This window comes from Ruditapes philippinarum, unplaced genomic scaffold, assembly GCF_026571515.1.
Source record: "Ruditapes philippinarum isolate M1 unplaced genomic scaffold, ASM2657151v2 ctg18743_1_1_1_1, whole genome shotgun sequence".
NCBI lineage: Eukaryota > Metazoa > Mollusca > Bivalvia > Venerida > Veneridae > Ruditapes > Ruditapes philippinarum.
Genome location: NW_026856415.1, coordinates 1 through 15,130, shown reverse-complemented (window position 1 = coordinate 15,130; position 15,130 = coordinate 1). Strand labels below are relative to the sequence as shown.

The 15,130-nt window shown below is 34.7% G+C and overlaps 3 protein-coding genes across 4 annotated transcripts; all 3 read left to right on the top strand.

Moving 5' to 3' along the window:
* Nucleotides 1–175: 175 nt before the first annotated feature.
* On the top strand, nucleotides 176–998 carry LOC132746446 (interferon-inducible GTPase 1-like; the record flags this gene model as incomplete). The annotated part of the gene is given in 1 exon segment (XM_060735595.1): nucleotides 176–998. A coding segment is annotated over 1 exon segment (688 nt), but the record flags the coding sequence as incomplete, so codon positions are not given.
* Nucleotides 999–4,826: 3,828 nt separating this feature from the next.
* Nucleotides 4,827–7,698, top strand: LOC132746445 (uncharacterized). The gene is made up of 2 exons (XM_060735594.1): nucleotides 4,827–4,913; nucleotides 5,643–7,698. The coding sequence occupies exon 2, from the start codon at nucleotides 6,038–6,040 to the stop codon at nucleotides 6,884–6,886; it is 849 nt and encodes a 282-aa protein (XP_060591577.1). The 5' UTR covers nucleotides 4,827–4,913; nucleotides 5,643–6,037; the 3' UTR covers nucleotides 6,887–7,698.
* A 2,689-nt stretch (nucleotides 7,699–10,387) lies between these two features.
* On the top strand, nucleotides 10,388–12,885 carry LOC132746444 (interferon-inducible GTPase 1-like). 2 transcript variants are annotated; one of them, XM_060735593.1, is made up of 2 exons: nucleotides 10,388–10,574; nucleotides 11,366–12,885. In XM_060735593.1, exon 2 carries the CDS (start codon nucleotides 11,386–11,388, stop codon nucleotides 12,553–12,555), a length of 1,170 nt encoding a protein of 389 aa, XP_060591576.1. In that variant the 5' UTR covers nucleotides 10,388–10,574; nucleotides 11,366–11,385; the 3' UTR covers nucleotides 12,556–12,885. The 2 variants fall into 2 exon arrangements, with proteins under 2 accessions (XP_060591576.1, XP_060591575.1); XM_060735592.1 differs by lacking the exon at nucleotides 10,388–10,574 and adding an exon at nucleotides 10,624–10,836 and having other exon boundaries at nucleotides 11,366–12,883.
* The last annotated feature ends 2,245 nt before the right edge of the window (nucleotides 12,886–15,130 follow it).

Genomic DNA, 15,130 nt, shown 5'->3' with positions numbered 1-15,130 from the left:
TAAAGAAGTTCTACAAAAGAGGAAGCCAATGTTTTTTTGTTCGTACTTGTACAGAAGATTGTTTGATGGAACCAAAACTAGCAACCTTAAGGAAAAAACAAGTCACAAGTTTTAGAAGAGATAAGAAATAATGTAAGCTGAACCTAAAAACGTATTATGAAGTAACCGATCCAAAAAAAATATTCCTTGTTGATACTGATGATAGTTTTAATAACTTCTTCGAGTTTGAGGATTTGAAAGACCAACTTCTGCTTGCTGCTGAGTCCGCAAAAATTGGAGACATTCCCTTTTCTTTCAACCTGAAGCATACGGACGACGTTATGAATTTACAAAAAGAATTCTTGGAGAGAAGAATAAAAGAAAAAGGGCTTCTAGCTTCGACAGCTAAAACCATTGATGAGAGAAAGGAGATCCTAAAACGAGAAATCTTGTCCCAGCAGGAGGTTTTTGGAATTGATAAAAGCAGTTTGGCCGAATACCAAACTGAGTATGATTTGCCCAAAGGTTTGATTGGAGATTTTACTATTGAATTTGACAAACGATATGGCAGTTCTGGGGGAAATGTAATACGTTTTGACAAAGTCGACGATAGCCGACGTACTCGCAGCGTTTCTACGTATTTTCGGCGGGCTTCTGATTTTGTCTTGGAAGTTAAAGGTAGTAAAGGGGCGACTTATGTTTGTAAACAATGCATAAAGATTCTTGAAGATAGTTTGCAGATGATATATAGCTTACGTGAAAAATTAAATAAAGAAGTAATGTCACACCTTGTGACAAAGAAACGAAATGACAGAGAATCAGAAATGTTGGGAACAAACATTCGCAGACAAACTAAGACAAAACTTAAAGTACATCGACAGTAAGTCTGAAACGTTGATTTTGCCCGCGAAAACTTCGGACTCTCGAAAACATATAAATTAACAGTACCAGGAGAAATCAATCGGACCATCATTGATATAGTGTCTTTTTTCGAAATAAAACTTTTTTAATTACCTAAAGGAAGAATGTCAAAATCTTTTTCGTAATTTTGTATCAATGTCGATAAGATTTTTGTATTAATTCATTCCCATTGAACTTTTTTGTTATGTCGATTCTGCGCGTGAAGATATGTTTGTGGAGCGGTTTATAATTGTCTTTCTTATGTTTACTATGCTTTGTTATGCAAATGTATTTTATTCTATTTTGTTTTCGTTTAACACTCCCCTTACGTGTAATGAAATTAGTCAATTAAGTCAGGAGTAAGTATTTGGTTGACAAGGGTGAAGATTGTTTGTGGTTGGCGAAATTCTACAATATATTTTTAGCCTTTGACGTTTCATACCCTTAAAAATATTTTACTATTTTATTCTCTAGTCTACAAATTGTTACAATGACAATACAACCTCTGCAAAACAAAAAGACAAAAAAAATGGTTTATGCTAAAAAGTTTTGCTTAAAGGCGGTAAAATGTTCTATGATGTTGAATGACTTGAATTACGCGTAGTTATATACTAATGTTCCGCCACAAAGGACTGCTCTAAAGAGTTTCCAAAATAAGAAATATGTAACATATATGTATTAACGATTTGATATTGTTAATAGTGCTAAATTGTCAATGTTTTATTGATAGTTCATCATATACATGTTTCCTATTATTTTTACTAATGGCCCAATGAGCAACTTTAAAGTTTTGTATATTAAATAATCCCTGCTAATAGCAACAGACTAACCGTTCTGAAGATGCCTCAATGTGTGTGATTGTATAAATCTAAGTGTAAATAAAACGCTATACTTATTTATTGTAAAGGTGTTGTAACTTTATCCAAAACTGTACAATGTCTTTATCAAATTTCATTATGGCAATTGTAGCATAATTTACAATTTAATGAATTGAATAAATAAACAAAATTTTAATTTTAAATCACTACGTCTTGATACTAGTCAAATGGCGACTTTTAAACCCTTTTTCAGATTTATATGCCACATCAGCAGGTGTCAAATGCCGTGTGGTAGCTGTAACACGTTGCCCCTTACTTAACATCAGTGATGTTGTTGTTTTGATGGTCTTTTCGGGATCATTGATTCCAGCACGTTAATGTTGAAGATCGAATATCCGCTTTAGCCGGGGATAGGGGGGCATGAGAGATGTTGCAGATTACATAATCTTTAATGAACATACTCAATCTAACCGAGTCTGCATTTCTCATATAATATTGTTATTTTCATTGCTTCCGAGGGATCAACCGTTTTCCAGATTTCTAAACAGCATGACTGGTGGACTGAATACCTCTGTGGCCTTTGTGCAGTATTTCAGATAGAAATGAAAGCCTCAGTCGCTCTTCGGATCGCCATTTAAGTCTGTAAACACTATGTAGACCTGTTCGTCACACGGTAACTATTACTTGATAGCTTTCTAAAAAGAAAGTATCCAAAGTCCATGATGTGATTCCAACCAATAGCAGTGAGGGGCCAGTGAGCTATCTTAATCAAGTCTAATAGAAAATCACTTTTTGAATAAATACAAGAGGTTAATTTTGACTCATAAACGTTTAATGAGTGAACAATCTTTTTTTCTCTTTCTTATTTCAAAATCTTATAAAATGAATGATGGTTCAAAGAAAAATATAGTGTTATCCCTTGCAGAGCAGTTACAATGTTCGCATTATCTGTAATATTTTTAAAGGAAATCAAAATAATCAAGGTCAATTTGAGTATTTCCATTATCCTACATGAACAGACACAATCAAGTCAAGTCCGTAATTTTCATGTAATTTTGTTGTTTTAATTACTTCTATTTGATTACGTATGTCCAGATTTATTTCCTCAAAGTGTTTTATTTACGACTGTACTTTCAACTTCTTAAAGATCCTGTATGTTGTAATTAAGGATGAAACAAGTGGTGGCGTTGGTAGTTTTCACTCCGGATCACGACAGTAAGCTACATTGAATTCAACCACCGCATCGTTCCTTGACAAGCTGTCAAGCAGTTTACCAGTACTAGTTGCCTTCACTTTCGCAAGGAACTGAAACTTCTGTACATACCAGAGTAGAGGTACAGTGCGAATGACCATAGAAATTATTTCATGCTCAATTACAAAGAAAGTGACGTGCGCCGTCCGGTAATCGAACGCCTGTCGCCCGATTTATGATATAAAACACTAACAAATTTAGTTACAGGATCTTTAATGAGGGTTTTCAAAACACAATCTTGTAAACAGCTTTACTTGGACCTATTTTCCCGCTAAAGAAACTGATCAACGTATTACTGTTAATACACTGATGGTGCAAACATAAATCTAAAATTGATGTTAGTTGTCGCGCAGAGTTGGATTAAAACCAAAAACGGATGATATACTCATACGAACTTGCTCTTACTTGTTGCTAATTTGAGCTAAAGTTATAATTTACTTAAATAAGTTTAAGTGTTGTAGACTAGGCTCGTCATTGATTTTACAATCCATTGCAGGATGATGCCTATTATATTTGAGGCCGAAATGGGTATACATATGTATTTACATAATTACACTTCTGGTTACAAAGTAAAACATGGTTCATTCCTTTATAACATTTAACTCTTATTAAAAGCTTGCAGATTTCAACCAATCAATGCACATATGTACAGTACCCTAGGAAGGTACAAATCGTTAAACATGATTTAAATGTGCATTATTTGTATTCATTTAACTGCTCTGTTTCGTTTCGTATTGTACTACACTGAATTGAGCCAGCATTTATTGCTTCAGTTGGATTGGATAAAAGAGTTTTATTTTTAAATGATGTTATTTTAAGAAAATGAAACGATGTTAAATGCAAAACATACTATAACAAAACAAAAAAACCCTCAAAACGCCTTTATGAAACTAAAAATGGTCGAATAGCTCCAATATTGTTGAAAAAATTAATAAAAAAAAACATGGAACTACGTGGTCCCGATCTTAGAACACGTAGCACACGTAGAAATTTAAAAACAAAAAAAGGTAGTTTACTACACTGTAACGTTTAGTATACGTTTATAGACACACAAAAAATTTAAACGCAATCATTACTGAATATCGACCAGTGTAAAATCGGTAACCAGTTGACATGTTAATTAGTAGTTAATTCGGACCTGCATATCATTGCTCATTTTTGGTACAGGTCCATAACCGGAGCATTACGAAATAAATCATAAGATACATGTACATGGTGGTGATAAAGTATACAACATAGAATATTTAATTGCGATTAAATATAGTCTTATTATGTTTGGCAATATTGACCTGAAACTGATTACTGAGTAATTTTCGAGAGTATTTTTTCGTAAGTTTACGTAAATCATTACGATTTACCAAATGATTTTCAATGATAATAAAGTTTTCGGCATATTTGTGACCTGATTGTCTCGTGGTAAGTAGGATGGCATTGCAGTCGCGGAATCCTCGATATACTATTTGTTTCAGAATTATTTCATCTTTCTTTAATTATACATGTATAAAATAATTTTTCCCGCTGTGTTTTTGTATAACTTTGATAACCATGCCTATGTAATTTCAATATGTTATGTCGCATAATTGATGTTTGGCATGCACAATAACATAGTTATCAAGTTTCGCATAAGATTCCAACCTACTTTACCTTCAAATTGAAACTGAATCTTTACTTCTTGCCATTAAGGCTATTTAGCCAGGGTTGTGTGACACATAAATCATGTATACCGTTATTCCAAACTTTAAAATCAGTAATATTTACTTCGGAATTTGATAATTATCGACACAAGTTAATTAGATCTTCAAATGTTACACGTCACTATTGCCAAACAATATATTGATAAAGTGGTAAAGATTTATCCTTTAAATAGTCCCAAACGTGACATAAGCTTTATTTTCTGAAACATCTAAAACGGAGATACCAGTTTTCTTGTTTCGTATTTAAAGAGAACGAAAGCACACATCCAGGTATTTGTTATTTTGTTGTTTTTGTTTGTTTGATTTTTGTTGTTTCTAGGGGGTGGGTTTCTTTGGGTGGGGGTTTATAATTGTTATATTTATTATTATTATTTTGTTTCTGTTTGGGATTGTTCTTAATATGGTCACAAACCTTGGTTATTATGGTCGGAGAAAGCAAGGTCTATGGATCTCTGGCTAGTGAGTTAAAGGGGTTGGCATGTCACATTTTTTATGTAACATTTGGGTGAAATAAAACGTCAAAAGTCTTTATTACATGATGTGATATGTTCGAGGGTAGACAGTAGATCGTCTAGAAAATTGTTTTTACACACTATTACATGTACACATAATTATTACCTTCCTGAGTTATAGATTAAATTTAAACATTAACGCTGACCCTAATGATAAATACATGCATAAGTTACTTACTTTTAAGAATTAAAACTTAAGGACTTACCAGCATATCTAACTTGATATTCTTAAGGACTTACCAGCATATCCAACTTGATATAACTTCGAAACTATAGACTGCAGATTTAAAACAGATTTGCGACCAGTCCTTCAAGGCAGTAAAACTAAGTTTGTCTAAGCACAAATTGATATATATATATATATATAGTTATTATTTACTCATCTCATGCTACTACACGATGAATTAGAGCTAAACTTACTTAAAAAGTACCGGGAACAACAGAATCCAAATTCTTAATATTTTAATTCAAAAGTGTTTGTTTTCAGTTGCAAAGACCATCTTCAATATGGCTTCTTGTTCTGTGAATATTACGGAAACTAGTGACGAAATCGAAGACGCAATAGAAATAGAAAACGAATGGCAATTGGAGCATGGTTTAGTGATAGGACAGTCTGTGGAAATCAATATAGCGGTGATTGGTCAACCAAAGTCAGGTAAATCTTCTGTTATCAACCGCCTTAGAAATATTCCATCGGGGGTGCAGTCGTAGACGATAGTGTAACAAATAACCAAGTGATGAAATATGACTTTCCTGAAAATCCTAATATCAAGCTATGGGAACTTCCTGGTAAGAAAATGCAAGACACCAAACAGATCACTGATCAAAATGGCACAGACTTTGATCGGTACGACTTCTTCTTGATATCTTGAGAAAAGCTTCATGGAATCTGATAATTGGTTCATTAAAGACGTTCTGCAAACGAGGAAGCCATGTTTGTTTGTTCGTACTTGTATCGGGAGATGTGTTGTTGGAACTAAACTAGCAACATTAAGGAAAAACAAGTCACAAGTATTAGAAGAGATAAGGGAAAATTGTAAGCTGAACATTATAGCGTATGGAGTAACCAATCTGAAAATATTCCTTGTTGATACTGATGATAGTTTTAATAACTTCTTTGAGTTTGAAGCTTTGCAAGACCAGCTCCTCCCAATGGCCGAGTCGGCAAAAATTGGAAACATTTCCTTTTCTTTTGATCTGAAGCATACGGACGACGTTATGAATTTACAAAAGGAATTGATGGAGAGGAGAATAAAAGATAAAGAGCTTCGAGCCTCAAAAGCTAAAACCATTGATGAGAGAAAGGAGATCCTAAAACGAGAAATCAAATTTCAGCAAGAGGTTTTTGGAATGGATGAATTCAGTTTGGCCAAATACCAAACGGAGTACGATTTGCCCAAAGGTTTGATCGGAGATTTTACAATTGAATTTGACAAACGACATGGCAGTTCTGGGGGAAATGTAATACGTTTTGACAAAGTCGACGATAGCCGACGTACTCGCAGCGTTTCTACGTATTTTCGGCGGGCTTTTGATTTTGTCTTGGAAGTTAAAGGTAGTAAAGGGGCCACTTATATTTGTAAACAATGCATAAAGATTCTTGAAGATAGTTTGCAGATGATATATAGCTTACGTGAAAAATTAAATAAAGAAGTAATGTCACACCTCGTGACAAAGAAACGAAATGACAAAGAATCAGAAATGTTGGGAACAAACATTCGCAGACATTAGTTAAACAATGTTTCGATTACCACGCTGATCATCACTTACAGATGTTATATGTAAATCAAATGTACCAATAATGAGAAATATTTACTATCTTAAGTATTCATAAGCGCTTTTCAACACTTCTTTTTCATACACATGTTGTTTCTCATATAGTTTTAACGGAACATGTGTGTCAAAAGCTAGTGTGTTAAATAAACATTAGTAAAGTAACTGTAAAATCAGACTTTAGGCGGCAATAATGTTCATTAAACATCTAAGAATCGTGTAAACATGACAAAACTTAAAGTACATTGACTGTAAGTCTAAAACGTTGATTTTGCCCGCGAAAACTTCGGACTCGTGAAAACATATAGATTAACAGTACCAGGAGAAATCAATCGGACCATCATAGATATAGTGTCTTCTTTCGAAATAAAAACTTTTTATGGAAGAATGTCAAAAACATTTTCGTAATTTTGTATCAATGTCGATAAGATTTTTGTATTAATTCATTTCCATTGAACTTTTTTGTCATGTCAATTCTGCGCGTGAAGATATGTTTGTGAAGCTGTTTATAATGTTTATTATGCTTTGTTATGCAAATGTATTTTATTTTACTTGATATTGTGTACGTTTAACACTCCCCTTACATGAAGTGAAATTAGTCAATTTAGTCAGTAGTAAGTAATTGGTTGACAAGGGCGAATATTTTTTTGTGGTTGGCGAAATTCTACAATATATTTTTAGCCTTTGACGTTTCATACCCTTAAAAATATTTTACTTTTTTATTCTCTAGTCTACAAATTGTTATTTGATTACATACAATGACAATATAATCTCTGCAAAACAAAAAGACAAAAAAAATGGTTTATGCTAAGAAATTTTGCTTAAAGGCGGTAAAATGTTTTATGATGTCTCTTTTTGAATTAGTTATATACATGTACTAATGTTTCGATGAGACATTTGATCCACAAAGGACTGCTCTAAAGAGTTTCCAAAATAAGAAATATGTAACATATATGTATTAACGATTTGATATTGTTAATAGTGCTAAATTGTCAATGTTTTATTGATAGTTCACCATATACATATTTCCTATTATTTTTACTAATGGTCTAATGAGCAACTTTAAAGTTTTGGGTAGAAGAAAATCCCTGCTAATAGCAACAGACTAACCGTTCTGAAGTTGTCTCAATGTGTGTGATTGTATAAATCTAAGTGTAAATAAAATGCAATACTCATTTATTGTAAAAGTGTCGTAACTTTATCCAAATCTGTACAATGTCTTTATCAAATTGCATTATGGCAATTGTAGCATAATTTACAATTTAATGTATTGAATAAATAAACAAAATTTAATTTTCAATCACTACGTCTTGATACTAGTCAAATGGCGACTTTTAAACCCTTTTCCAGATTTATATACCACATCAGCAGATGTCAAATGCCGTGTGGTAGCTGTAAAATGTTGCCCCTTACTTGACATCAGTGATTTTGTTATCTTTGATGGTCTTTTCGGGATCATTGATTCCAGCACGTTAATGTTGAGGATCGTATATCCGCTTAAGTCGGTGCTAGGGGACGTGCGAGATGTTGCAGATTACATAATATTTAATGAACATACTCAATCAAACCAAGTCTGCAATTCTCAAATAATATTGTTATTTTCATTGCTTCCGAGGGTTCATCCGTTTTCCAGATCTTTTAACATCATGACTGGTGGACTGAATACCTCTGGTGTCTTTGTGCAGTATTTCAGACAGGAGCGAAAACCTCAGACGTTTTCGGATCGCCATCCAAGTCTGTAAACACTGTGTAGACCTGTTCGTCGCACGGTAACTATTTAACAAATAAAACGTGGTCTTAAGGGCAATATGCAAGTTTACGGACTGGTTAGTCAGACTGAGGAAGGTATACGGCCCGAAGTCGTACTCGTAGTCGTCAACTTTGTCGTGGTCGTAGCCTGAACGAAAAAGTGATGACGATCAACATCTTGGTCATCTAACAGAAATGACCTATAAACGGTGATACGAGTACGCAACATATTGACGTATACAGCTTAATTAAGGTAATTTGTATACGGTTTAAGCTGTAAACGATGTTACAGTATCCGTATTACAGCTCACGCGTAAGCTATATACGTCGTAAGATGTATGCGGTGTTACACAGCCAGCTGGTAAATATTTATTTTTCATTTTCAGACATCTATTTGCTAAGTTAAGTGTATTCATCTAAATTTACTGCTCATGTTGTACTGACAAACAAAAGAAAACATGATGAAAAAATATCAGAAGTGTTCAATACTTCCCAAACACCATGTCTGTTTTGTTAACAAATTTTACCCTTGCTAATCAAGTTCAGACTTCCATTTTACTTTATATAAAGTGTTTAAAAATTAATAAGATAACAGGGATTGAAAATTCCACTCGTCCGCTCGTATGTAAGAGTAGAGATCAGTGCAATACAAGTACGAGTACAAAATGATAGAATGCTAGTACAGCAGGACGAGCGGTAATTTGCCGATGTAATAGGAAGCTTGAATTCTCATAATCAGTTTGTTTACTTTTAACGATGGAAAACCGGAAACAAAGCTTATGTCTTAGGTTATGTATAAATGGGTACCACTAAAATACGCAATGGAGAAAAGCTAAAAACATAAAACCATTATGAAAATCTCAGTTGCGCCGAAAATATGTCCATTTTGCCGCCATGTAAATATCATTTAGAATAACATATTTTCAACACATTCCAAAATGAAGGAAAGTAAATCATTTTTAAAAGACTATTACTTATTATTCTCAATTTGTTTTTCTCATTTCACAAATTTAGGTTATCTTTAAACATAGGATCTACCCGTTATGCAAATCTTTATTTTCCGTTGCGCCAAAATTATGTCAATTTCGCCGTCCATTTAGAATCTGATATATTCAGTATACTACCTAATATAAAATCAATCATGTACATGTACAATATATGTTAAAAATGTTAACAATACCAACTTTTATATAACTATTTTTTGTTTTAGAGATAAAAAAACAGTACATTGTTTGCTAGTATTGAAAATAAAATCTCCGTTTCGCAAAAATTGTTCGGCGCAACGGAGTTATGAAAGTTATTACAACAATACAATGAATGCTTATATTACAAAAATGCTTTTATTTGATTCTGTAATTTAAAAATATCACTTTATTTAGCATATATTTAATACAAATTCAATATAAAAAAAAGAACATTGTTTGCTAGTTTTGAAAAAACGGAGATATGAACGGTATAAATACAATACAATGCTTATAATAAAGAAAATATTGCTATAATTTCAAAATATTACTTTATTCAGCACATGCTAATGCAAATTTTAAAAAATGCATTGCTTATCGTTTTTTAATTTTAAATGTTGCACTCCGTTGCGCCAAAAAAATCTCCATTGCGTATTTTAGTGGTACCGTGTATAAATTGCGCACTTAACGCATTGTTAATTGGATATGGGTGTAACTGAATGCTCTGTAAAGTGCGCGATTTATACATAACCTAAAATTCCGGGTTTGATTCGTAAAATTTGTGTAAACAAACTGATTATAAAGAGATTTCTGCATCGGCGAGGTTCTATTGCATCGGGAAGATTTTTTTTTTGAAATCGTGCCCAAAATACAGGGCGAGTAGCATAACGTGTAGGACGATTAGAAATTTTAAGCTACTCGTCCCTCTAAAAAAGGTAAATATTTTGTTATTTTAGAATGATTTTACATTTATTTTAGAGTGATATTAAATTTTTTTTTTCTCAATGCAAGTTATTAAACTTCGTTAAGTACATTTTATAAATTAAGCTTAAAGGTTATATGATAGTCATGTGACATAGTCATGTGACTACAAGAGAGAGGAAGTTTAATGTGTCGTATAAATAGCCAAAACGGAAATTCCCTTGAAAATTATTTTTTCTTGTTTTGCATTTAAAAGGATCTAAAGAAAACATACAGGTATTTGCTTGTTTGTTTGTTTGTTGTTGTTGTTTTTGTTGTTGTTGCTGCTGTTGCTGTTGTTGTTGTTGTTCATCTAAGTACTTCATTTGTGATGACAGTTTGCCGCACCCATCGATAGCTTAAAACATATTCTGAATAATATTGAAAAATGATAAAATACAGGCTGCACCGCTCAGAATACAAACGCACAGGGAAGAGGGTCCCAAAGTTTGATTTTTGTACTAATTTCTGAATAACCGATGGTCAGTTATTACAATAACACTATTGAAAGTACTAGAGCATATGTTTACATGTTAAAGCATTCTATCAAACTGGTATCAGAGAGACAAGTCTACACTGAGTTAAAGAGCATATCATATTACACGACAATGTTTCCTCAAATAAAGATGACCAGACAGGCTAAATACAAATGATATACAGATGTTGACAATTGAATGCTATTTGAATACTTATATATACAATATGTATCATGTTATCTGCTAAGTTAATGTTTTCAATGGACTCATTAGACATTCTTTGTTTCCAGTTTTTAAGGCTGTCAATATAATGGCTTTCGCAGCAAGTGACGAATTCGTTGGATTAGCGTTGGATACTGAACTGCAAAAAGGCGTCATCGAAGAACAACAGCAGCGTGAACCTACTAAAATCAATATAGGGGTGACTGGTCCAACAAAGTCTGGTAAATCATCTGTCATTAACCGACTAAGAAATGTTTCATCTACTGAAGAAGGAGCTGCAGAAGTAGACAATACTAAAACAGATAGCAGTACTGATGATTACAAATATTCCCATAACCAAAATACCGACATTTTGCTTTGGGAACTACCTGATCAAAAAGGCAAAGAGTTTGATCGGTACGACTTCTTCTTAGTATTGTCAGAGAAAAATTTCTTCGAATCTGATAAATGGTACATAAACAAAATCTTAGAGACAGAGAGGCCATGTTTCTTCGTTTGTACTTGTGTAGGTAGAGGTTTCAGTAAAACCAACTCAGCTGCCCTAAAACATAAAACATGTAAGGATACTTTAGAAAAGACAAGGGCAAGTTGTAAGCGAAACCTTGAATGTTGCGGAATAAAGAATCCAACAGTGTTTCTTGTTGATACTGATGATGCTAAAAATAGTTTCGAGTTTGAGGCATTGCAAGATAAACTTCTACCAATGGTCGAATCAACAAAGATTGGAGAAATTCCATTTTCTTTTGACTGGACGCAGACAGGAAAGATAATGAACTCAAAAAAAGAACTCTTAGAGAAAAGAATACTCGAGAAGGGAAAGCAGGCTTCAAAAGCTAAAACGGTTGATGAACGAAAGAAGATACTACAAGAAGAGGTCATGTTTCAACAACAGCTGTTTGGAATTGACGAAGACAATTTAAAAACAATCGAAACTATGTATAAATTACCCGAAGATTTGAACAAAAGATATGGTATTGAATTTGACACAAGAGCTGGCGATTCGGAGAAAAATGTAATACGTTTTGCCAAAGTTGACGATGGACGTCTAGAGCGCAGTGCTTCTTTGCGTATTCGGCGGGCTTCAAATTTTGTTGTGGGAATGATAAGAGGTGAAGTGATGACAAACCTTTGCAAACGTTGCATGAAAATCCTAGAGGAAAGTTTAAAGATGGTTTTTGACTTAAGGGACCAATTGAATAAAGAAGTGATGACGCACCTTGCTGCGCAAAACGAAAATAAAGGGAGTAACATGTGTTAGTTTGAAGTCAAAATTTCAGGTCATTCGCTCACTCCGTGAGTTCCAGAAGATTTATTCTAATTGTGAATAATGACAAAATTGAAAAGTGTTGTAACGCTTATTAATCAAATGGGATAAGAATGCCATACAAATACGATTATCAATTTATTTCCGAGTATATTTCTTAATCATTTTTTGTATATCTTTTTGTTTTAAGTGTCCCCGCTGATCTACGTAAAGTTTATATTTTTCGGCTTTGGACCTCAGTGGAGTTCCTTTATGTATTGCCAATTCACATACAGTGCAAAACTTTTTAGTTTGCTCTGATGGAGACAGTGTGCATTTTCATGAAAACATTTGAGCCGCGTCACGACAAAACCAACGTAATGCGTTTGCGACCAGCATGAATCTAGACCAGCCTGCGCATCCGCGCAGTCTGATTATGATCCATGTTGTTCGCTATCAGTTTATCTGCTTGTAATAGGGTTTGTAAGCGAACAGCATGGATTCTGATCAGACTGCGCGGAAGCGCAGGCTGGTCTGGATCCATGCTGGTCGCAAACGCATCACGTTGGTTTTGTCGTGACGCGGCTCAATCAAAGTCATAATACTTAACAAAATTGATCAAATCAGGCTCGTATTTACTACTGACTGTTTCTTGTAAAGTAATAAAGTAAGCCGTTTATAGTTTGCTTTTTACTTATACATTTTGAACAGTGCTTAAGGTGTTGTCCATGCGGTTGAATACGTGCTCTTGGTACTACAGCATTTTAACTTTTTAATTCCTACAGTAATGAAGAGCATACATAACATATTTACATTGCCGAATACCAATCTACCTCGGTAGAACATCAAAATACTGATAATGAGCATAATAATATGAAAAAAAAACTAAAGTTGGTGATTAAAAAAGGGCAAATTTCACTTTTATAGGCACAAACCTTTGAGGGTGAGCTAGTTTTTTCCCCCAACAGGGCTTGGGGTTTTTAAAAAACGTTCTTTTTGGGGGCCAGTGGGGTGATGTGACAACTGTGGGGTGGTGTCGCAGTACCCATGTTAAAAAAACAAGTAATTTTGAACTTTAATCGAAGCGCGTGTAAAGGAGATAGCAACCGGACGGACGTTAAATTGCTATACAAACGCTGCGCAATAAAACATAATTCAAGTATATCACAATTATTTTGAAGTAATGACTTTAGAACCGAGAAATATGTCATTAAGAACAACTCATTAATTTCATGCACAAAAGTAAATAACCGTCTTCGATGTAGTAATAATACATTGACAATTATTGGTCGCTTCCACTCCGGATCATGGCAGAAAGCCACGCTGAATTTACTAGAGCACAGTGCAGTCACCGCATCGTTTCTGGGCAGACTGTCAATCAACTTTACCAGTACTTGTTGCCTTTACTTTCGCAAGGGTACTGAAACTTCTGTACATGCCAGAGCAGAGAGTACAGTGCGCGAATGACCGTAAAAGGATGTCATTATCAGTTACAACGAAAGTGACCTGCACAGTCCGGGAATCGAACCCGATTCGCCTGATTCACAGTCCTCCGCTCTATACCTACAGAGCTAACCGGACGGCTTGTTTGCGATGCTTCTGTACTTTTACGGCTCAGTATACAAACGCGTTTTACCCAATTCAGAATGGGGAGACGAAATTTATTAGCATTAAATTAAATCTATTAGGTATACTTTGCCAGAAAATGAGAAATCTTGCACGAAATAGAAGAAGACAAGAAAGCACCACGGGATAGTATAACAATTGCCACTATTACTGCCGGGGCAGTCGCGTTCGATACCATTTTAAACTAATAGGCACTTTAAACTCCGTTGCTTGGTGTTCAAGCTTCTAGATTATTCTTAGAAAACATAAAAGATTGTGAATCAAAAAAGTATTATACGAATTTTGGGAACACAATGTTTGAATTGTGTTTCGTTGCATTGCGGTTTGGTAGTTGACTAGCCAGTTTATTTGATTTTATTTCATTTGCGCATAAATACATTTAACAAAATGAAAAGCGAAATTAATGAAGACTAAGCTCCGAAATAGTATGCGCATGCATCCCAACCTACGTTGCGCCCACTACATCCGCGCGTGACTTCATACTCGCGTGCACTTCAGTCGCATGGCAAGGCGCGTGATTTCGTGCGCATCTACCTTGAATGATTATTATTGTGCTAAGTGCGATATTCTCAACCTTCTATGTGATAGGATGCTTTTATTTAGTAAACATTACATTTAGTTCCAATAAAAATCTTTCCACGCGCTGCCTATAACCACGTGACATCTTAAGCCTCAGTCTCACTTACTCCCGCAGGCCCAGGATTCATCCCGGTAAGTTACCGGGATGATCCGGGGACGATCCGGGGTGGAAATTATTGTTGCGGTCACACTTACCCCGGCAGCACTACGGTAATTCTCAACTAACCACCAGGATTGCGCTCCGGATCATCCAGGCAGAGCCGAGGTGCAACTACGGTTTCATGCCGGTGCTTCCCCGGTCGTTTCCTGGTGACGCCGGAAGAGCCCCGGTTGACCCAGGGCAGGAGCACCGGTCAATCCAGGCAGAGCCCCGCAGAGCCCCCTT